The 24,974-nt window shown below is 42.5% G+C and overlaps 1 protein-coding gene across 1 annotated transcript in view; it reads right to left on the bottom strand.

Moving 5' to 3' along the window:
• The window catches only part of CALN1 (calneuron 1), a 140,069-nt gene that overhangs the window by 102,361 nt on the left and 12,734 nt on the right, over positions 1 to 24,974 (bottom strand). Inside the window, exons 2-3 of the mRNA XM_079955857.1 lie at positions 22,026 to 22,123; positions 1,552 to 1,760 (exon numbers count right to left, since the gene is read on the bottom strand). Of these exons, the coding sequence (XP_079811983.1) occupies positions 1,552 to 1,685 (134 nt within the window). The 5' untranslated portion in view covers positions 1,686 to 1,760; positions 22,026 to 22,123. The remainder of the gene's footprint in view (positions 1 to 1,551; positions 1,761 to 22,025; positions 22,124 to 24,974) is intronic.

Here is a 24,974-nt window from a genome sequence, read left to right as displayed (position 1 = left end):
ATGGGGACTTCTTGGTGGCAGCACCTTAGCTGTGAAACTCTCCTAAGGATAGTTTGGACTTCACTGATGGCTTTTATGGGCAGTCCAAACATTTTTAAAAATCATAAATCTTTTAATGGTATGTTTGACTCTGTGGTCTGTTTTAATTTTGTTGGGTTTCATAGTAGTTTTAATACTCTCCTTTTTATTTTCACAACACTGTAACAGTTGTGAATTACACTGGAGCCTCTTATGGGTCAGGAAGGAAACAGAAAGATCTGAAAACCAAGATGCTAACAAATTAAGAAATTTAAAAGTTATGCAAAACTGGGAATTCCAAATGGAACACATTTGCTTTGGTAAAAAGACCAGCTCATTTGAATCTCCAGAATGCGGGGTGAAATCCTGAAGAGCATTTCAGAAGCTAATTTCAACCAAAGTTGGGCAGCTGTGATATTAGATAGGAAATAAACAAATGAGAAAGCAAACCACACCAAAGCATCAGTTTAAGGCTTTGCTTTCTTCCAAAGAATATATTGCCAAGTTCTGGTTTTCAACAAATGGAATGGAAGCTGCAATAAGGCATGCCATCAGTTGTCTTAGCTTCAGATGCCCTATGGAAATCAAAATGGATCCTTCTAAGGAAAGATGCCTCATAGATTGCATATTTGGTTTCAAGGCTGGTCTTGTTTTGAGTGAGCATCACATGATCATTCTGAGCTGCTGAATGGCTTATCTCATATCTATTGGGGTTTTCTCTCTGTGTGGATTTTGTTTTAGTGAATTATTTATTTCATTCATTCATAATAGTGTGGTGTTGTTTTTTCCTGCCAAGGTCTTGTGCAGTGCATCAGTAATTAGTCATTGCCCATCCCTGCTCCTTTGTACTCACCTCAATGCTCTCTCCCACTTAGCTCTATGGAAAAGAATGTGCAGGGATGAGAATGTACAGGGATGCAGATGAGAATGCTGCTCATTGAGAGTTTTGTTGCCTGTTGTCTGAGGTCTTGCAAAGAGTCTCTGTTAGTGTCCTCCCATGTCTCAGACACATGACTCATAACAGCTAGAAGCTGTGCATTCAGTGTTCTGGGCCTAAGCCTGTGGAACTCCCTCCCAACTGAAATAAGACAGAAACCCTCCTTGCTGAGCAGCAGGTGTATGACTAAGACACTCGTTCCAGCAAGCATTTTAAGTAAGTGATAACTTTGTTGTTACTTTATTTTCCCATTTTCTTTAGATTGTTTTTATGTGCACCAATTAGAAATGCACATAATTAAGCAGTATACAAATGCCTTAAATAAATAATAATAATGATGCCTTTTTCAGCAGGCGTCAAGGAAGTCAGAACCATGGACAGCTCACTTTGGCCCTGCTGGCTGGAACAAGCAGGCAGGCAGGCGAGGGCTGGCTGGTGACACACTGAGGTTGTGGGAGACAGTATCCCATTTGCCCCAATGGACTAGCCTCCACTGCCTTTTTTGCTTTGTCCCCCTGTAGAGTGATTTGCTTTGGGGTGGGTGGGTGGGTAACCATTAGAAAATCAAGAAAGAGAAAACAAATCATGAAACTAACCAGTTGGAAAATTCCAGCTCTCTGTTTCTCTGCAAACAGCCTTCCAGTATCCTCTCATTGGAAGTGGGAGAGTCTTCCCTTTGGTCCTCCTCTGGTTTGGGCTGACCCTCTCCATGTTGTGCTGTCAGCCTCATTGGGCAGAAGAAAGGTGGCTGTTCCTGGGAAAAGCTCAAGTGTTTCAGGACAACATCAAAGGCAGCAATGCGACTCTGAAAGAAATGAGATGGGAAGTTAACTGCACAGCTTGCACCAGTTTATAGTGTATTTAAAATTAACTATCCCCCCCCCATTATTATTCATGCTGCCCTCCTTCTCCACCCCCTCCTTTATAAAACAACAACAATTAATTCCTTCGCAATAGCAGGATGAGAGCGAACCACTGCAACTGTGCAGCAGATGTTTGGAGAGTCATAAAAGCTCGATGCTACCAGAGTATATTTGTTTGTAAATGGCCCGCATTTATGGATATGGCCTCAGCTATTTACAAGTCATAAGGAATTATTGCTGGAATGGCATTTTATTTGCTTGCTTTGTAAATGTCACATTTGGAGAGGTCACGCCAGTCAGGGCTTCATTACAACAGAAGTTGGTGCTGAAATTTGGAACCGGGGGAGCCTTAGGAATGCTGCATTTCCCAGGCTTCCCAGAAAGCAGGGTTTGGGGGCCCCCACAGTAGTACCTCAGCATTAAAGAGGAAGCCTTATTGCTGCTGCTGCTCCATACTTTGGGTACATACCTTTCTTTATACTCTTTGTTTTGTATATTCTGTTTTATTATACAATGTGTATGTGGGTAGCTCAATTCTGTTATCATTCATTGGTTGTATGCTTTGTATTGTATTTTCAGCTGATAAAGACTATCACGAAACAGTAGTATCATTCCGGAAACACTGTCCTTGAGACTTTTGGGACGTCTTCCATGGAAACTTTTGAAAAACTATTGAGGAAACTTTTTAGACTTTTGAGACGTCTTCTGTTGAAACCTTTGAATAACCATTGTGAGGCTGACCTCTGGTGCCTATCTTGAACGTTCTGTGCCACTAGTCTGTTACACTGTGTATATGAACTCTAATAGATTTATTTCTACCTTTTGAAAGATATCATTATTCTATTATATATGCTTTCACAGTTATTAGCCTACGTGTTGTGTCTATATTTCTGTGACTGCTCCATGCTTAACAGAAGACTCTTCCTAGATCAAATGAACTGTTGAATCCCAAATGCCTCTGTGAAAGATTATAGGCAATGAACGAATGTAACGACTCTTCATCACTGTGTGCCCCCTCCAGCAACTATTATCCTTTGGTAGGGACAAGAGAGAAATCCACTTCCAAATTTTGCAACGTGATTCTCCAGCCAAGTAATATGAAAGTGCATTTCAAAAGTACCTGTATTCATGAAGACAGTGTACAGAAATACATTATTATTTTGGGGGGGGGGAACTGCTTTGCAAAAATATGTATATTTAAATTGATTATAAAATATGTATATTTTATGTATGTATATTTAAATTGCTTATAAAAATGTGCAGATTAGGAGATATTTGCACTAACATGCTAATGAACATCCATGAGGACTATGCATTGGTACATTGCCTCTGAACCTGGAGAGAACTAGACTTGATTTATTTATTTGTTAATTTTATATCTCGTCTTGCCTCCCAAGGGCAGCAAACAACAAGTGATGAAACAATAAAAAGCCATTAAAAACAATTCCAGTATAGAGGCAAGCTGAGAAAGATCTTGGCTTAAAAGACTTCTTAAAAGAAGGTCTTCAATAGGAGATGAAAAGAAAACAGAGATGGCACTTGTCTAATACCCAAGGTGAGAGAATTCAAACTATCCACAACACTAAAGGTCTGATTTCTACATTGTGCTAAATAATAATAATAATAATAATAATAATAATAATAATAATAATTTATTATTTATAACCCGCCCATCTGGCTGGGTTTCCCCAGCCACTCTGGGCTGCTTTCAACAGAATATTAAAATACAATGGTCTGTTAAACATTAAAAGCGTCCCTAAACAGGGCTGCCTTCAGATGTCTTCTAAAAGTCTAGTAGTTGTTTTTCTCTTTGACATCTGGTGGGAGGGCATTCCACAGGGCAGGTGCCACTACTGAGAAGGCCCTATATAGAAGTGCTAAAAAGGAACGAAAGAAACTCCTGATAAGATGGTGTCTGCAAGAGGCCCTCATATGCAGGACACAGTGATTGACTGGGTGTATGACAGGTGAGATTATTTTTCAAGCATCCTGGTCCAAATTTGTATAGACCTATAAATAAAGATGGTTGGATGAACATACCTTCATGGCATTGGGACCCTTGGGTGCTCGACAAGACAGTTAAGGTAAATTTTTCCCTGACTGCACCACCTCCAAGTTGTATCCAGGGAAGAGGATTTTTATTATTATCATTCCTTTCCCATTTAAAGGCTAACCAACCTAATTCACATTTTCTGAAACAATGCACAAACCAAACCACAACCTTTATTCAAAAATTTGTGCTTCTCTGAATTTTGCAAGACAGTTTGTCAGCAGCATAATACATATGATGCCTTTTTGTCTTTTATATGATATACACACTTTCCAGTAGTCTATGTCTTTTTATATTAAGGAAAATTGCTTTGCAAAAATGGTGGGTATTGGGGAAAATTGCATGTAAGTGTGTATATATTGAGAGAAATTCACACTCAGATGCTGATGAATTTTCATGAGGGCTTCTTTTTTTAAAAAAAAAAAAAAAACTACATGTGGAAATGTGGAGAACTGTATGACTGGGAAAATGATAAATTTCTATGCAGTTTCCCAAAAGTCAAAAGCAAGGATTCCTGCAAAAATGGTGCTGGAAGAGTATTTCACCCCATGGGACCAGCAACACTAAATGAGTTTGCTTATTTCCTCCTTCCTCCTCAAACCACTTCCCTTTTGTGTTGTGCATGTTTCTTCAGGGGAAAAACAATGCTGTCCAGGGTTTTAAAGACTGCGGAGAGAATAATTGGGTGCACTCTTCTCACCGTGGATCATGCTTCCAGGTGCCATAAGAAAGCTACAGAGATAGTGCAGGATAGTGCACACCCCGGAAATGATCTCTTTCAGCTTCTGCCTTCTGGAAGAAGGTAGAGGGTTATAAAGACTAGGACTAGCCACCTGAGAAACAATTTCTACCCAAATGTGATTTTGGTTTTAAACACAGCATAAGGTAGTCTCTATGGGAGTATATTGTATTTAAAAATGGGGTACCAGAGTTTTTAGGGGGCTAACCAGGTTGGGATAGCCGGGATAGCAGGCTTGTTGGGTTTTGAATGTTTTATGTAGATTTTTAAATTTTGTTGTTCTGTATGGGACAATGATAATAAAGATTATTGTATCGTATTATCATATTGTAAACATGAACTGCTTTTTGTCCTCTGGGAAGAGTGACTGAAGAGTGTGACAAACACACTCCTGTAGCCCAGTGACTTTGATCACACATGCACAGTTCACAAGTGTCTTATTGAGGTGTGTGCATACAACTAGTGTTTGCTGTCAGTGTGAGGTTTTCCACTTGTGCAGTGGGACACTCTCCCTTCATCTCTCACCCACTGCATGCCCCCTCCCCAAATCTTGGGGTTCCAGCAACCCTCCAGAGCAGAAGGGGGCACGAGGGGAGGAAAACAGGGCAGTCCTACGGCCAGGACACTTTACCCAGTGCTACTTTGGATACAACCCACAGTTTTTGTTCTTCTGCATACTGCAGGATTCACCAAAACATGCTGACACCTTTCTCCTGCTTCATAGTGACCTCACTATGGCTCTAATACTATTTTTGAAAGAAGAGGCCATAGAAGTGAACACTTGCTTCCTATCAAAAAGACAGAGGCTAAAACAAAACTTCGTAAGTCACCAAACAGGCGTTCAGGGAAGAAATGCATCTGTTCAGACTTTATAACTACAAGCTCTCCTAACTACAAGCAAACCCACCATCAGGCACACACATTTTATAATACAGAGACTTCCTCCACAAAGCACTTTTTAAAAAGACCATACACATGAGAAAAGGAAACTTAAATATTCTCTTTAAAAGTAGAAGACCGTATTATAGATACCTTTCAAATCCTGTTATCGCAAGGAAAGGATTTAGACCTCTTTTCTCCTAGCGAGATCGCTTTCACAGAACCATGCTGTCTGCTTCCAAAAGCAATTCATGTAAGGCAAAGTTTAGGATGACTATACCTGCACTCATTTGCTCACCTGAACCTACTGTAGCCAGCCCAGAGGTCTAGAATTTTTATCAATTTATCACCAGTTGACTCTTTTTTTTTTTAAGGAGGAGGAGAGAGGAAACAGGTGATGATCTCTACAATGCTTTTCTTGTTTAAGAACTGACTCTCTTTCCCCTCCCCCAACCCCGAAGCAGTGTCGCATGAAACTGTTCAGAAGCTGGACTGGGTTACACAGTGAACCAAGCCAAAAGCTAAATCAGCATTTCTTCAGCCTTACATTCTTTCAACGGCAATTAATTAGAATCTTCTACTGCTTAAGAGCTGGGAATGAGTCTTGCTAAATCACTAGAGCGGCTAGTCCAATGAGGAGTGGTTGAAAGAGCCTGGGTATGATATGCTGTAGGACAGAGAAAGATTAGGGGAGGCATGGTTGGTCTTTGGTGTTAGGACAACTACCACTCAGTTGATAACATTTCCTTCACTGGTAAGGTGATTCAGAGGACGGTTGCCAGAGAGTGTCAGGCAAACCTGGGGGAAGCTTCTTGTGGTTTCACTTAGAGGTTCTGCTACCGTCAAGCAATATATGCATTTTGTTAAATAAATCAAATACAGTGGTGTCAAAGCTGCCCAAGGTCCCAGCTCACAGAGGACCAACACCAGGTCGTCGTTATATACAAAAGTCTTTATTGAAGTTCAGTTTCCATTCCAAAGCCGTAGCGCGCAGCTCTACGTCTTAAACCCTAGACCGCCGAAGCTCCATCTGAATCTCCTCCCCCCAGACACCAGTTTAAGACTCTCGCCTTGCTCCACCTCCTCCTCTGCTCTTTCCTCCTCTGGGTCCGCCTGTCCGCTGGGGTGTTGCCCTTTCTGGACTCTTCTGATGCTGAGTCCCCGGATTCTTCCCCCTCCCTCCGGCGGGCTTTAGGACCTGGCTCCCAATCCGTGCTTCCTGCTGTCCCGCGCGCCTGTACATTTGAACTTGGCGTGCGCGCCCAGCCAGCAACCTTCCTCCTGACCGTTACACTGCTCCTGTCACTGCTTCCCCCCTCGGGGGGGCTAGCTGGACCTGACTTCCCCTCCGTTCCCTCACTCTGCGATGGAGGCGTGGCCAGTTCTGACTCATCTTCTCTCCCTACTGGGGAGACTCTGGTCCCGATACCTGGGATCCTTCCCCCCTACTACGCTCTGGTGGGGAAGCTGGTCCTGATCTCCAACTGCTGCTCTGGGAGTCCCCGCTGGCCCCTTGCTTCTGGAGCGTCCCCCTTGGGACCACCCTTGCCCTGGCCATCAGCGCCCCCTTCTGTGAATCTTCTGATTCGCTGGAGAGGCTCATGGAACCTCTTGGGCCACTGTCATCTTCTCCTACACTCCCCTCAGATTCTTCCCCTTCGCTCTCCATCTCCTTTCCTCCCTGTGTTCCTCCTGAGCCCCTGACAAGTGGTACCTCAGGTTAAGAACTTAATTTGTTCTGGGGGTCCGTTCTTAACCTGAAACTGTTCTTAACCTGAGGCACCACTTTAGCTAATGGGGCCTCCTGCTGCCGCCGCATCGCCACCACACGATTTCTGTTCTCATCCTGAAGCAAAGTTCTTAACCCGAGGTACTATTTCTGGGTTAGCGGAGTCTGTAACCTGAAGCGTCTTTAACCTGAAGTGTCTGTAACCTGAAGTGTCTTTAAGCCGAGGTACCACTGTACAGTGGACGCTCGGGTTGCGAATGTGATCCATGCGGGATGCACGTTCACAACCCGCTGCGTTTGCAACCTGCAACGGTGCATCTGCGCATGCGCAGGTTGTGATTTGGTGCTTCTGCACATGCGCAAAGCGCGATTTGGTGCTTCTGTGCATGCATGACTGCTGAAACCTGGAAGTAACCTGTTCCGGTACTTCTGGGTTTCAGCAGTCCGTAACCCAAAAAAACGCAACCTGAAGCATTTGTAACCCGAGGTATGATATGACTGTAAAACTGATTATCTAGACCAGTGTTTCCCAAACTGGGGTCTTCAGCTGTTTTGGGACTACAACTCCCATCATCCTTAGCTAGCAGGACCAGTGGTCAGGGATGATGGGAACTGTAGTCCAAAAACAGCTGGGGACCCATGTTTCTGATCTAGACCCATCTCAATCTGGCTTCATAAGAGGAGACTGCTGGATCAGGCCAAGGACCCATCAAGCCTGGTATCCTTTTCTCAAAGTAGCCAACCAGATGCCTATGGGAAGCCCGCAAGCAGGACGTGAGCACAGGCACATGCTCCTCTCCTGCCATTTTCCAGCAACTGATGTTCAGACCTGTGTCACTGAAACAGCCTTAGCCAACTTGATTGATTAGTTTTATCGGGAGAAGTTCAAGGGGAGTATAAACAAATAATTTTTGGATTTTGTAGATATTGTCATCCCCCCCCCCCATTTAATTTATTTCTACTCGGCATTGGAAACAAATTTCCCAACACCCTCTGAAAGATAATGTGATGCTCAGGCTGATAAGTATGTGGAGAAGTAATGAGATACCATGTGAATTTTGCATTAATTTTACTCTCTGGTCTTTCTGTTTGGAACATCTGTGTTTTGCCTGTGCTCAGAACCCAACTCTATTGGTACTTAAGCTGCTGGGCAGTTCCCTTGCCTTCTCAGAGGGCCAGAATGAGACATTGGCTCATGGCTTATGCTCTTCACCGCTAACACTTGTCCTACATGTTCCAACACGTTTTCCTTTCACGCCATGTTATGGAAATAGATCCAATTTTAGGACTATTAGAGAGTTCTGAATCGCTGAACATAAAGGCCCTGAATTCTCCAAAGGGACTGTGCCTGGAACAGCTGTTGATTCTCGTTTTAGCGGTATTTGGAAACTGACTCTGCTAATAAAGCTTGAAATTGCCCTAGTTTAGTCACATCATTGAGCAGATGTGAAATTCCCTTAACACGAAGTCGAGCATGAAAAAGGTGGAGAGGGGATTCAAAGCAGGAGGAAAACGCCTGGCTCACAGGCACTCACTTGTAGCTTCAACATGGGTAAAGACCTTCCTCTCCAAAGTATGTAAGGTGTAAGAAGTAAGGAGCCAGAGACCTCTGCTGTTTCCAGAAACAGGAAGGCTCAAGGAGGAGGCCTTACTCTGGTCTCCTGGACCAAACCCCAACCATAACTGCTGGAACCAAGATGAACCAAGATGATAAAGGGTCTGGAAATCAAGCCTTACGATGGACTGTTGAGGGAGTTGGGTATGCTTAGTCTGAAGAAGAGAAGACAGAGAAGTGATATGATAGCCATCTTCAGTTATCTGAAGACATGTCAATTATCTGAAGGCATGGAGCAAGCTTGTTTTCTGCTGCTCCAGAGGGGAGGACCCAAACTAATACATTAAAATGACACAAAATGAGATTCTTCATCACTTTCTGATGGCAAGAGCTGTTTGACAGTGGAATGGACCACCTTAGAAGATGGTGGACTCTCCTTCATTGGATGGCCCTCTGCCAATGATTCTTTAGCTTTGATTCCTGCATTGCTGAGAGTTGGACAAGATGACCTTTTGGATTCCTTCTGACCCTACAGTCTTATGTTTCTATCATGAAGATGTTTCAGGGACAACTTGCAGTCAAAGAAACCCGGAGTCTCCAGGCACCCTTACTCTTGTGTAGGGATGAATGAATCTGTTCATTTCCATTTCTCTTTTATATAGTCTTACTTCTAGTACTCCACACTTCCACACCAGTTTGTGATTTGTTTATTTTAATGTCCCCATTAAAATGCATCAGCATTTTAGTGACATTTTCCCTAATACATGCATGTTTGTATGCGATTTCCCCCAGTGTCTACTACATCTTTGCAAAGCAATTTCCCCTATTAAATTACAGCAGGATAGCAGTGAAAGCCCATTGATGTGACAGTTATATATCAAAGAAGCACTGAAGAAAGATGGCAGGTGCAATTCTGCTGTGAAAACTATTGTGCTAGTTTTCCTGATTATAATGCCAGCACTTCTGTCCCACTTTCTAATGTCCCTTTCAGTACTTGTTGTGCTATGGAACCGTGGCTTTTTGATCAATATACGACCACGTGATGCTAAATTGTAAGCAGTGGGAAAGAATTGTATGGCAGCATACAGGCCCACATTTTGTTGTGTGAAATTACAGTGCAGAACTCACCCCCCACCCCGATTTTCTGACTTAACGAGGTTGCAAATTGATTTTTTCCAGAAACAATTAACAAGGAAATGCATGCTAAACATCTGCTAAATTCCACTAGACTTCCAGAAGTAGCTTTTATGTCCTGTTAAAGGTCGCATAAAACATGGAAATTAAGATGTAAGGAAACACTGGGAAGATGGAGTAAATTACCTTCTGAATGCAGCCAGAGAAATTGCAAGAGAAGCAAAATGAAATATTAACAATAAATATGCTGTTAAGCTCCTAGAGTCTTTGTGTCCAGGGAGTACCAATGACGAAGTATAGAAACCAGAGGTGGCAAGAGATTGTGTGTTAGAGCAAAATGACAATTAAAAAAAGAAAGAAAAGCAAAACGCTGCGAGTCACCAGAGTGTGTCATTCCCTCGGAAGTACTTAGATAACTCAAGTATGAAATTGTTGATTTTTAAAATAAAATATCTAAGTATATCATAAGAAATCAAAAGGTACCTTGCAGAAGTCCGGGAAACTACAGAGCAATCAGCTGCCATCCCAGGTAAAACTGCCAGAAGGGGCTGTTGCACCATAATTGTTATTCAACATACAGGAGAATAATCCCTGCTGAGGATGAATTCAGCATGAATTCACTAGGCTTTTATAATTCTTTGAGAATGTGGAACAAACATGTAGATGTGCAGCTGTTGGGTAGAAATGGTATAATCAATCATTTACCAGCTCTGAAGATGGCTTTCATATCACCTCTTAATCAGCCTCAATCCATCCAACGTGGTCTGGAGCCAGCCCCCCCACCCCCAACTGCCCATATTATTGGTAGAAATTGCTTCCATTAATCTGATTTGGGGCCTTCGTCACACAACTGCAGTGTCAGATAAGATTCTGCAAAGGAAGACTCTGAAGATCTTGTGGGTATATGAAGTACGCAGTCATTTATCTTTGGGACGCTTTCAACCTACCTTAAGTGTTTCAATACTTATTATTTTTTATTAATTACATTTATTTATTATTTATATACAGTGGTACCTTGGCTTTCGAGCATCTCAGAAGCCAAATGTTTTGGTTTTCAAACACCGAAAACCCAGAAGTAAATGCTTCTGTTTTCGAAAACGCCTCAGAAGGTGAATGACTTCTGCTGGGTTTTTCCCCCTTCAATTTTCTCCATCGACTTTGGAGACCGTCCTTTGCACCTCGGTTGTCAAACCTTTCGGAAGTCAAACCGTCTTCCGGAATGGATTATGTCCGACAACCGAGGAACTACTGTATTAATTTTACATGTCAGCCTTCCTCTGAAGATCACAGGGCACTTTACAGCATAAAAATACAAACTGAGAACACAAAATACATGAAAAACAAACAAACACAAACCAACCAACCAATAACCCCACCTCCCACAAACACCTATAAAATACCATAGATGGTTTAATCTTCCAAAGGTCTGCTTATAGAAGAGCATTTTTGCCTGGTGCCCAAAGCTATGGAATGAAGGTGTCAAGCAAGCCTCTCTGATGAGAGCATTCCACAAATGGGAAGACACCACTGAAAAAGCCCATTCTCATGTTGTTACCCTCTGGACCTCTTGTGGAGGGGGCACATGAAGAAGGTCCTCCGATGATGTTCACAGCTCCAAGTCAGTTTTGTTACATTTACAATATTATGATTTTGAACAACAACTCTATGCTAAATCATTTTTATTGATTTCCCCCCAATTTTTTACCAAATCAGCCACATTAAAACAAATTTAATACAAATTTTCTAAAAAATGGATACCCACACTCCGCTCCTGATGTGTCCAAAGGTTATTTTTGTTGCTGCATTATTTCCCTAGTTATTTCTAATTCACATTTTTTAAACTTATTATCTTTAACCATCAGCCCTGCACGTACAATATTTAACATTTAGAATATCTCCAAGTAAGGTTAGTCAACTGATTATCGGTCCACAATGAATCAATAATTTTCATTTCTAAAATACTTTCCCTTCATTCTGCGTGTATGAAAGCCTAATAGTTCACATTCACTAGATGTATAGCAACTGCATGAATGAGAAAGACTAAGTGAAGGAAACAACATTCTTTGGAAGATAAAATGGCATTTCACAGGAGTGCTGTGCCCATTTGTCCAGAGGCACCCAAAGGCTTGAATATGGTGGGTTGTGGTCACATAGCCTTGTAACCCAGCAGAATGTATGCAATCAAGGCTTCTGCCTAGTTGCCATTAAGGATGGGAGATAAATGTGATTCAGTTCACATGTAAAGGCAAACATTTAATTTGCACTTACTGAAAGAAGTGAAGTCAGACACTGTCATCCTTTGGAATATCTAACCAATACCTTGATTTTGCAACACAGTTCCCTCTCCAAGTATATACAGTATCTCCAGTCAACATTGTTTTAAACTACTTAAGAGTAGTTGTTTTTTTTATAATCAAGCATTATATAAAATTTGCTCAATAAAGCAACAATAATGAGCACAAGGGTGCATACACTGGTGTAAAATGTGCATATAGTGTAAAATGTGTATAAGTGAAAATAACATACACATATGCAGTGCTTTTTTCTGGGGGGACACAGGGGTATGCGTACCCCTAAACGTTTTGTGAATCTAACAGGAGAAGAAACTAACTTTTTTAAAATAAGAAAAATAGTTTCTTCTCCAGCATGGTGAATCATCATTTTCATTGCGACCCCTGATGGCGTCTTCATTTCCTTTCCCGGTGTTTCATGAGTCCCAGACGGAAGCGAGCGTTTAATGTGTGAAGCAGTGTGGAATGTGGATGTGTGGTGTTTTAATGGTGAAAGTTTGGTTTCATTGAGGGGCAGTATTTCAATATGAGTAGGAGAATTGCTAACTATTTTTCATCAGAGGAATTGGGAAGATGTTAGTGCACACAACCTCATGCGAATCTGGAAGTTACTGTGATCTGTCAGCTGTGTAATATGAGATAATGCATGTTCTTTGTACTTTTGTCCCTTTACTGTATGAATTATAAAATGGTGATTTTCTTAAGTCTTCTTTCTTTCTTTCTTTCTTTCTTTCTTAAGACTTAAGTCTTAAGTCTTAAGTCTCACTCTTTCTTAAGAGTGAGAATACCCCTAAACATTTTTTTATATAGAAAAGAAGCACTGCACATATGCATTATATTTGTGGGATTTGTTTTCTTTTGCAAAAATGTGTATATTAGACAAAATTGCATTCAAATGTATATATTAGGAGCAATGCATACTAAAATGTTGATGAACTTTTAAGAGACCTTTTAAAAATAATAATTCACAAACTGATGTGGGATAAGGATAACTGATAAGGATAACTGAATTTAAAGAGTGAGGAGATGAGAAACTAAAATCAACATATTTTACCATCCCTAATTGTTGTGTAAGAAAGTCCATAGCAGAATATGAGAACTCCGGAGACAGAGCCATTTTGGGGTGGAAACCTCTACAGCTCCTCGAGAACAAGTGTGGCAATTCCACCAGCTTCTACCTCCCTGCCTCCCTTTGTACCACTATGTTTGCCACCCAGCTAGATGCAGCAACAATCTTTGGAAACAATAACATGTGTGCATGTGTGGTATGATTGAAGGCTCTTGAACAGATGGAATTAACTGAGATCTCTGGTGCTCTGTGTCTCTCCCCTCCAATCCCAGGTTGCATTCATGACACTTTTTCATCCTTCCCCATCCTTCTCCACAACTCCCAGATCAGACACGTCTGTTGTGAGGTGTGATGAATGACACATTTTGCTTAAAGATGTTCTACCGTTTCATGAGCATTTTTAATTCATAAGTCTAATTTAAACTGTCAGCCGTCAGGCTGATACATAGGATTCATTTGATATATACTCCTAATTCAGTGCAAAATATTGTGACTATAAAGAATAAATCTATGACATCTCATTCTGATCTTTTTTTGTTGTGCCTAGGCAAATATCTTAGCTTTCAAACAAGGCCAGGTTACCAAATAGGCAGAGCAGGCACCAGCCTATGGGCCCCACACTTTTTAGGGGGCCTGCCCCTTGGTTTATTAAAATTGTTTGCTGCTGGAATCAAAAACAAATTAGGAGAATTTGCGAGGGGGTTTCCTGAGATTTCGACTGCCTAGGGGCCTCCGCAGGGTTTAATCCGGCACTGCTTTCAAATATGGTGTGATAATGTGAAGGTTTTTCCACTGGCAAAGGAATGGGGGACAGGGGGAGTGCACTGCTCCCAGCACCATTGGGGAGGGGGTACCATTGCAGCCACACCCCCGGAAACGTGCCACATACCCCCCACCGCACTGGGTGCCATGCCCCCACGAGCGGTGTGCCACACCACTGGGACATGTGCCAGCCACGCCCCCATCTGCTCTCTGCCCCCAGTGTAAGAGCATGCAGCTTCGCCACTGGGTTTTCATCCCCCCCCAACTGAGTCTGCTATTTGCCCTGTTAAAAAAAAATGTGCACCTGCAAGTGTCATTTGCATAAGAGGATATGACTAACCTGCAGGATCAGGCCAGTGGGCCATTTGGTCCAACATCCTGGTCTTGAAGTGGCCAACCTGATGCCATTGTGGGATGCCAAAAACATTTACTGGGGGTTGGGAAGGGTGAAATCTGGGAAGTTGGGCATTTTGAGTCCTCATCTCATCTATCTTGGCCATATTTCGTGTTTAGACAGAATTTCAATTGCAACCATGCACACAATGTTTACAAAGGCATATCTATTCTGTTCTAATTTAGGAAACGTTTGACTCTCGCAGTAAACAACAACAGCAAGATACCTTGGTCCCTGCGATTTCCCCAGTCATGAGCATGGTCTGTGTGCCATCTGTTCCGTACTCTCCCCCCCCCCAAGCTTTACATGACACCCTCAATGAATTATAGCTCGGAACATTTTGAAAATGTTCCAAAGCCCCATATCAATTAAGATGTAAGAGCCGATAATAAACATGAGACCCTGGGGTCATCCTCCATAAAAACCCTAGAAATACTCGCTTCCTGATTTAAGCACTTCAAAAGAAGAAGTAATTTTAGAAACTGGTTAGAACTTCTAACACATGACTCAAACAGCACACAAACTATTATTATTATTTTAAGCCATGTTCCCAAGCTCCATTTTAATTTATTTGCCCCGGTCGATTTTAATTTTTCTATCAGGTGAGGATGTCTCAATACCTACCCACCCTCCAGCCGATTCCTTTTTGTCACTCAGATTATATGAGCACAGAATGCAGAGTTTAATTAAAGAGAACAAAAGACCTAATTTATAGCCATGGCTGATTTTGAAAATGACTATAATCCTCAGCATTCTCAGAATCCACGGTAAATAAAAGTCAGGCCCCAGTAATCTAAATAGATCTATCCATCTGCCAAGCTACTTCAGCCTCAGATTTAACAGAAGAAATGGAGTTGCATTTTGTGATGTTGAAATTAAAGACCCTGACAACATTCAGAAAAAGTCGTCTGGGAACTACACAAAGCCTAGCTCAAGTGTGGGGCCCACTTTTAAATTCCTGAAATTCCCAAGCCCCATAGTGTTTGAACCCTAAAATCACCGTTCCCCATGGATCCTCATCCCCTTATGCGGGTGGCACTGTGGTCTAAACCACCGAGTCTCTTGGGCTTCCTGATCAGAAGGTCAGCTGTTCGAATCCCTGCAATGGAGTGAGCTCCTGTTGCTCTGTCCCAGCTCCTGCCAACCTAGCAGTTCAAAAGCAAGCCAGTGCAAGTAGATAAATAGGTACCGCTGCGGTGGGAAGGTAAATGGCATTTCCATGCACTCTCGTTTCCGTCATGGTGTCCTGTTGCACTAGAAGCAGTTTAGTCATGCTGGGCGCATGACCCAGAAAGCTGTCTGTGGACAAACACCAGCTCCTTCAGTCTGAATAGTGAGATGAGCTCCGCAACCCCATAGCCGCTTTTGACTGGACCTAATCATCCAGGGGTCCTTTTTTACCATCCCCTTACCCCACCTCCCAAACACTATATTCCCCCTTTCCTTAAAGTCTCACGTGGCCTGGAGTAAGGATGGATAAACCTTTCAGTTTCAGTTTCTCCCAGTTTCTCATTCTTTTCTATCAGCATTGCAGGGGATTGAACAAGATAACCCTTGGGATCCCATTCCAACTGTACAAATATATGCTTCTTTGATTCCATGTTCTCCACATTTCCCATATCAATTTGCTATTTATTCATTTATTTTAAAAAAGAAACCATCACACACAAAAACCATCAGCATCATTTTAGTAGAAATTTAGCAGGCTTAGAAAATAAATCCCTCTGTGCCAACCTCCCATTTCCTCCAAAATGCTGTTCCCCATAAAGCCTTAGCAGGGCAGGTGTAGGTCAATGTCCATGTGTGCAGAGAGGGGAGGAGAGCAAATTGTTTAGTTCAGACTCCCTTCCTGTCAAGCTGGTAAGCTGAATAATTGGGGAAGGGCTGTGGTTCAGTGCATCTACTTTTTATGCAGGGGGGGGGGGTGTCCAAAGTTCAATCCACTTCATCCCTAGGTAAGGCTAAGAGAGACTCCTGCCTGAAACAATATCTGGAGGACCAAATGCTCTGCATGCTTGCTGGAGACAGACAAAACTGTCAATTTTGCATCTCTTAGTTAACCATTTCCCCAAGCTTGAAGTTCAGTTCTCTACATTTCCACACTAGCTCACAAAACCCTTATGGAAATGCATCAGCGTTTGGGCATTACTTTTCTCCAAATAAACTTTTTTTTTTTTTTTGGCAGTTTTGACAAATGTACACATTTTTGTAAGTGGTTTTTTCCGTAATTTAATTCATTTTTGTATGTTATTTTCACTAACATTTTCCTTTATACGCACTGTTTACAGCATGCATTTTTTCTACCTATTATTGGACTGGAGAACTGTGCTGCAAAATTCAGAGGGGAGCGAATTTTCTGGAGGATCGCTGTATTTTGGTTTGTTGTTTCAGAAAGTATGAATTGGGTGAGGTTTTCTTTAAATGGAAGCTGGTTCACGTGTGTCTCCCATCCCTAAAACAATGCACCTTCCTGCAACTATTCATTTGGCATTCCTTCTATCTGACCTCCTTCCACCCCTCCCATAATTCATCCCTTGGTTCCCTCCGTCATACAGGGAGAGCAGGCCTTGTAGCTCTGCTAAGATAAAGCAACTGACAGCTCTTCCGCCACCTCTTTCTTCTGGAGTGAAATGCCTGAGGCAAAACACAGATTGTTACCTGACCTGCTTCTTGGGCCTGAGCAGGAGCTAAGACTCTTACCTTGAAAGGCATTCGGCCTACAGTGCACCTGGCCATGATCTCTGCATGAACAAGCAGACATCAGTAGCATGAAAGGAGAGGTGACAAAATAGCTCCTTTGTCCCCTTCTACAGAGGGTGTGTGCCGCCACCACAAGCAGCCTGTTCTGCTGCACTGCCTTGTTCTGTGCAGAATTCATACTTGAAAGGCACTTGGCTGCAACCTCTTGCAAAAGAGGGCAATGTGAGTGTGAGAGGAATTATTAGCCAAAAAATGAGGGGGGGGGGGAGGGCAACAGAATGAAAGAGAAAGCCACAGGAACCCAAGTGATAATGACATGCCATAAAAAAAAAATGTTATATGGGTATAAGGTTTATTATTTATTGTGGATTACCTTGGGCACTAATCAGGGGTCCGCAAACTTTTTCAGCAGGGGGGCAGTCCACTGTCCCTCAGACCTTGTGGGCCGGACTATATTTTGAAGAAGAAAAAATGAACGAATTCCTACGCCCCACAAAAATAACCCAGAGATGCATTTTAAATAAAAGCACACATTCTACTCATGTAAAAACACGTTGATTCCCGGACCGTCCGTGGGCCGGATTTAGAAGGCAATTGGGCAGGATCCAGCCCCCAGGCCTTAGTTTGCCTACCCATGAACTAACTTGTCCCATCAGTGCAACATTTTCCACTTGTAAAATGGGACTTTCACCCCTTCTCTCACCCCTGAATAGTCTGCACCTTCCTCAAATATGCTCCGGGGGGTTAGGGAAAAACCTTAGAATAGATTCGGGGGAGTGCAGGGGTAGAACATTCCAGTCCTAGACATTTTGGTATCTGAGGCAAACCACAATATGGTACCCCCTCCCTTGCCAGTGAATATGAAGTGAATTTCTACATCAGGAAGAAAGGGAAGTGTGAAAATCTACATTGGGAGCAAAGGGGCGGGTGGGAATAAATATCTACATGTGATGCATTCCTCAGAGGCCTGATCTGTTACCCGATGGATCTTGCCTGAGGTCTTTGCTTCACCTTGCCTCAAGGGCAGGCCATCCCTGCAACCAGAAATTCCTGCATAGATGGAATGTTTATGTAGCACCACATTGGATTTCTCCCGCTAAAAGGATTAATGGCTGCAATTCATAAGCTATTCTCCAATTTGATTCTGAAGAAGCAGGAAATGAGATATGATCTTGGAATTCTCATCAAATATTTTCTGCATTGTTTGGTGAACTTCTTTGTTATATATTTGCTACAGCTTGGAGAATTTTATTTGTACCCCACAATTTTGTATTTTGTATCCACGCAAGCTTACATGCATAGTTGCTCATGTTTAAATAATCGTGATTTTTGACATCATATCTGACTATACATTTAAAGCAGCAGCCAATGGCTTTAAACAACCATGAATCCTGGAGACTGTAGTTTGTTAAGAGTGCTGGAAGTTGTTAGGAGACACCCCCCCCCCAGTCCCTTCAAAGAGCTACAGTTCTCAGAGTTCCCTGAGAAGAAGGATTGGCTGTTAAACCACTCTGCTAATTGTACCTCTATAAGGGGAATAGGGGTTTCCTAACATGAATCAGCCCTGAGTGCTCACCAGAAGGACAAACCCTGAAGCTGAGGCTCCAATACTTTGGCCACCTTATGAGAAGAGACGACTCCCTGGAAAAGACCCTGATGCTGGGAAAGATTGAGGGCACAAGGAGAAGGGGATGACAGAAGACAAAGATGGTTGGACAAGGTACTTGAAGCTACCAGCATGAGTTTGACCAAACTGCAGGAGGCTGTGGAAGACAGGAGTGCCTGGCATGTTCTGGTCCATGGGGTCATGAAGAGTCGGACACGACTAAATGACTAAACAACAACAAAACAGCATTCAATACCCTTAACAAACTATGGCTCCCAGAATACTCTTTTGGGAAACCATGACTGTTTAAAGTGTTATGATACTGCATCCAGTGTATAAAACAGGTAGGGCCCAAATTTCATTGAATTAAATGAAACTTGCTCCCAAGTAAGTGTACAAACGTCCTCAACTTCCCAGACCTGTGCCCAGGGGGAACTCACTGAAATATCCAGGGAAATCTGGACATATGGCAACCCATATCAGAAGTGTAGTTTTTGTGTATGGATTTTCACTTTTTGAAATATTGCAACCCTAGTACATTGGATTGCAGACTTAATATGCTTTTGGGGTGATGACTAGTGCCATCCCAATACATGTTCTTGCTGATGGGACTGGTGGTTGATTCATCCATTAGCACTGGCAGCCAAGTACATAGTAGGCTAGCATAGGAGGTGCTTGGTAGCTCACATGTTAAATACAGCTGTATCATCCAGAAGAAATCCACAGGCCCTGGGAAAGTGCTAGGGGAGAAGCTCTGATTATACTGCCCTACAAACATGCGCATACCAGGTTCAATCCTTGCCATTTCCAGATAAGGCTGCGAAAGACCATCAGCTGAAACCTTGGAGTGCCACAGCCACTCTGCATAGACAATAACTGAGATAGATTGACCAAAGGTCTAATGAGGTATGGCTCCTAATTCCAGAATTAAATTGCATAGGACCCCAGAGTTTGTTTTAGGAAACTGGTGTTTGTAACAAGACCCAACCGCAACATGCATTCACTCTGTGTACTTTTAATGGTGGCTTGGTTGATGAAGCATACACAGTAAAATTTCCCTGACCACTGAATTGCACCAGGCAGTAGCACCCATAAGCAGAGCATCGCTGCACTTAGATTTCGGCTCCGGAACCTTGAAAACGAAATAAAATTAAGCCCTGTTGTAATGTGACATAAATCTGTAATGCATTATTGGTTTGCGTGCTAAGGGAATTGAAAGCAAGTGTATGTATGTATGAGAGAGAATGAGAGAGTACACTGCAGATTTTTAACTCTTTATAGAATCATAGAATTGTAGAGTTGGAAATGACCCTTAGGATCATCTAGTCCAACCCCATGCAATGCAGGAATATGTAACTGACCCATATGGGATTCAGCCTGCAACTTTGGAGTTAGGAGCAGCACACCCCAACCAACAAATCATCAAGTGGATAGATCATTTGTCAAAAACTCAGAAGAACTGCCACTTTTAATGCCCCCCTTCCCTGCCTCTACTTTCCATCTGAGCTGTGCGGATGAGTCCACTGGAGCAAATGGGGCACTGCCCCACCGACCTCAGCCTGCCCTCAGCCATTCCTCACAGGCCTGCATTCTTACTTACAAACAATCCTGGCAGCCATCTTCCTCCTCCTCGGTCTCAGTGTTGCCCTTGTGGAACTCAGAAAGGAGGATGAGGACAGAGGCGAAAATAGAATTAGTTGGCCCTGCTTGTCATTGGCTTTTGCTCCCACTACTGTTTGGGCTCCTTGTCTTCTACCCCACCAGACAACTATGGACAACTATGAGGTGGAAATGAGGGAGTGCCAATCAATACATAATTTAAGAACAGTTCAGCTGTAAGGAACTAAGAATTAATACTATTTATGTATTTATTTATTTATTTATTTGTATTTGTTTATGGTCTGCCCTTTGTCATGTGTTTCCCAAGGCAGGCTATATTCAGGTCAATGGAACATATAAACCATGTTATACGGGGCACTTCTAGACTGTCACTATTTTCGAGTGAGAATCACCGACCTACTGGAAGATTCAGGTTGTGAAATTCCAGTTGATTGGAAGGTCGAATGCAACAAACCCGCTTCCCCAAAATATCTTGCTTTCTGCAACAGAAAATGTGCACTGGAAATTGTAGGATAATAAACACTTGCTTCGACACAATGACATCTAACCCTCCCGAAAACAAATCAAACAGAATGCTCATTAAATAGCGAGCATCGTTGTCTAATCTTCCTGCAAACAAATCAGGATGAATGTTCGATGGACAGGTCATCTGGAAGTGCCCACAATATACTTCCATAGTGATATGTCTGTGCTGAGAACAGGGCTCTTGGAGGAAAAGAATAATAATCCACTGGCCGATGTGGTTAAATGCTCTTCTGACACAGTGCAACGACTAAGAGGCAATTTATAAACACATCCATTACTACTTTGCAGCAGTGACTATTCTGTACAAAACACCCCTATAGAAAATGCAGAAAATTTTACTGCTGCTGTGTTAGATTTATGAAAAATTATTCATAGTAAGAACCCAATTAACTGATGAATTGGGGCACAGGGGTTGAATATAGCAAATTTATATAGTTTTATGCCTGTCCAAAGAAAAGAAAAAAACACAAGACTGAAAATTGCAAGGGATTTCATTTATCAAAAGTATGGTGATGGTCATTTATTTGGCTTCTTTAAAAAAGGATTAGCTGCATAGGTGATAGGTTAGGAATGATGGGGTATGCATGTTTTTAAAATTGAGCTTTCATATTCCGGGATGATACACCACCAATCGCATGATGCCTGTGAGGTAAATGGTGAGATAGCCGGCAACTGAATTTCCCCTTTTGACCTAGCTGGTCCCTGCTGTAGATCGCTAGTGCTGGCACACATCTCCCTTTGATCTCATCTCGCAAGGTGTGCTCTCTCAGAACACCGAATGGGTAATCATCACAGCTTCATCACCTCCTACCATGAGTGACAGGTCTCAGGCCAAGTGGAACCACAGAAACCACAGCATGAAACTGAAGTCAAATGTTACATCCAGCAGAAAGTTACATCCCTCAGGTTACAAATCAAGAGGTGACATACCTTCTCCTTCTCTCAATCACTGGACGAGAAGGAGGAAGGGGGGAGAGCCAAGTTTTCACATTTTCTATCTTGAGAGCAAAGGCAGAAGCATAATACGAGGAAAAGGAATAAGATACGCGGGGGGGGGGATGTTAACCTTCCTTGCCTGCCCCCCATCTGCACATACATGGATATATGTCAGCTGCAACACCCCCACCTCCCCAGATTTTAGAAAGATATCTTACCTAGTCAGGATGTTGGGGAAGCCTCTTTCATAATCCATGGTGTGATGATGGCTGTGGTTAGTTAAACTGTTCCGAAGGAGCCAGAATGAGTGCAGCAACTTGCAAAGACAGAATATAGGACAAGCTTAATTAAAAGAATCCAGAGGCTGCCTGTCTCCTTTTTTTAAAGTAACTGATACCATTTAAAGAGCTAAACTCCCAATTTGCTACAACATCTCCCCGAAGAGCCATCTCCTGGCACCTCAGCCCGCCGAGCCTCCAAAATCCAATCCTGCTGAGGGTGAGTCAGTAACGCGAGTAGTAAAAGCAACGGTAGTAGTTTACTCAGCGGCAGCGAGCAACAAATTGTAAATCAATAATACGGCGTGTAAAGCACAGTAAGCAAAGATGCTGACGAGCAAAGAAGATGCTGCATTTCTGGAGCGGCGATGGGAAAAAGTAGTTTGTTAACTGCGAGATGCATGCCCAAGTTTATAATAAGATCACCTCCTTTCCCCTCCATTTGTGTTTATGTGTGTATATATAGCACAGCAATCTGCTTTTTCAAAGCAGGCCCGTAACACTGAAGAAAGAAGGCACAGTGGTACCTCTAGTTACAAACTTAATTCGTTCCGGAAGTCCATTCTTAACCCGAAACTGTTCTTAACTAGAGGCGTGCTTTCGTTAATGGGGCCTCTTGCTGCCACTGCGCCGCCGGCACACAATTTCCGTTCTCATCCTGGGGCAAAGTTCTCAGCTTGCGGTAACTCTTCCAGGTTAGCAGAGTTTGTATCCTGAAGTGTTTGTAACCAGAGGCATTTTTAACTCGAGGCATTTTTAACTGTACTATAAAGGTAAAGGTAAAGGTACCCCTGCCCGTACGGGCCAGTCTTGCCAGACTCTGGGGTTGTGTGCCCATCTCACTTAAGAGGCCAGGGGCCAGCGCTGTCCGGAGACACTTCCGGGTCACGTGGCCAGCGTGACATTGCTGCTCTGGCCAGAGCCAGAGCCAGAGCCGCACACGGAAACGCCGTTTACCTTCCCGCTGGTAAGCGGTCCCTATTTATCTACTTGCACCCGGAGGTGCTTTCGAACTGCTAGGTTGGCAGGCGCTGGGACCGAGCAGCGGGAGCGCACCCCGCCGCAGGGATTTGAACCGCCGACCTTTCGATCAGCAAGCCCTAGGCGCTGAGGCTTTAACCCACAGCGCCACCTGCGTGTACTAACCTGAGGCATTTTTAACTGTACTAGGAAAGTAGTTATTGTAACTTCCCCCTCGTATACCTTTCCTCTCCCTTTCACAAATTAGGTATTTTACAGTCATTGCAGCTGTAAATAAACAAATAAATGAGCCGAAATTCATCCAAAGTCATTCTGTTTTCAGCGCAGACAGCTGGGACTGGTTTCCTTCTCAGAATCATATTTTGTTCTTTTTTTTTTTTTTTTAAAAAAAAGGATTACTATAAAAACCACAACTTTCCAATACAGTGGTATCTCGGTTTACGAGCTTAATCCATTCCGGAAGTCCGGTCTTAAACTGAAACCATTCTTAAACTGAGGCACATTTTCCCTAATGAGTCATCCTACCACCGGTGCCCTTCCACCGTTCGGATTCTGTTCTTAGACCGAGGTAAAATTTTTAAACCAAGACACTATTTCCAGTTTTGCAGACTTTGTAAACTGAATCATTCTTAAACTGGACCGTTCTTAAACTGAGGTACCACTGTATTTATTTTACCATCTGAATGTTATGGGCTCAGAGTAGAATGGATTTGCATTGGATACTACTCTAATGAAGCATGGTCTAAGAATGTCTGAATGCACCTGTTTTCCCCTTCTGTCCAAGTCTCTTTGTCCTCTTATTTATTTATTAATCATTAGCAATGTCAGCTCTGCTTTTCAGGTGCAAAAGCTCTGAGATCGTCTTGCAGAAGGTTGATAGAATTGAATTTACAATGGAGAGACATATTTAAGTCCATACTCTCCAATGTTTCTCTGATGAAAATAGCACGTCCTATTCAATTATTATTATTATTATTATTATTATTATTATTATTATTCTGACTGGGTTGCCCCAGCTACTCTAGGCAGCTTCTAGCATACAAAAACATAATAAAGTGTTACACATTGGAACAAACATCCCAATACAGAGCTGCCTTCAAATGTCTTCCAAAAGTTGCATAGCTACTTATCTCCATGGCTCAGGGGGTCACATAACTCCACACCCTCCAATGAAAATAGGGACATCCTAAGGAAAAGAGGGACATTCAAGGATCAAATCAGAAACCAGGATGGCTTCTGTAAATTCGGGACTGTCCCTAGAAAATAGGGACACTTGGAGGTTCTGTAAGAGCAGTAAAAATCTTTCATTAACACACTATTACTGCATCAAAGGTACATTGGAGAACACGATCATCAGACAGACAAACAACTGGGAGGGGGCCCTGTGTTTACATTTAAATTATATTATTTTCTTCTAAGATTACATTTATAAATTAGCACTTGGGGATTTTATGCAAATCCATGTCCTTTCAGTTGCATTTACTTGTTTTGGCACTATGTAAGTAGTCAGTCTCACTCTTTTTATGACCGGGCCTATCTTAGATGTTTGATATTGCTTCTGGTTGGGAGATGAGAAATGAATTCTCAAATGGCAGCAGTCCAGGAGTGAATAAAGTTCAGGATTCTAATACCTCGGGCAGATTCATTGTTCTGAGAAACTATCATCTACAACGGCAAGCCTGAAAGACTGTATCCCATCTCTTAGCCTGCAATGTAACCGTTCTGCCAACCTCTCAGTTATAAATGGTGTAGGCTGTGAATGCCAAGTCAAAACTCAATTTCATCTCAGTTCATAAACCCCCACTGCAAGGCCTTGGTTTAATCAGCAAATTTTCAACTGAAGGATAGCAGAAAACGGTATTCAAAGCATGCCGAAGGAGGGCAGAACATAAAGATATAAAAAGAGCC

The sequence above is a fragment of the Podarcis cretensis genome (genome assembly GCF_951804945.1).
Source record: "Podarcis cretensis genome assembly, chromosome: 15".
Lineage (NCBI taxonomy): Eukaryota > Metazoa > Chordata > Lepidosauria > Squamata > Lacertidae > Podarcis > Podarcis cretensis.
The sequence above is the reverse complement of the archived record's forward strand: the minus strand, read 5'-3'. Positions and strand labels throughout refer to the sequence as shown.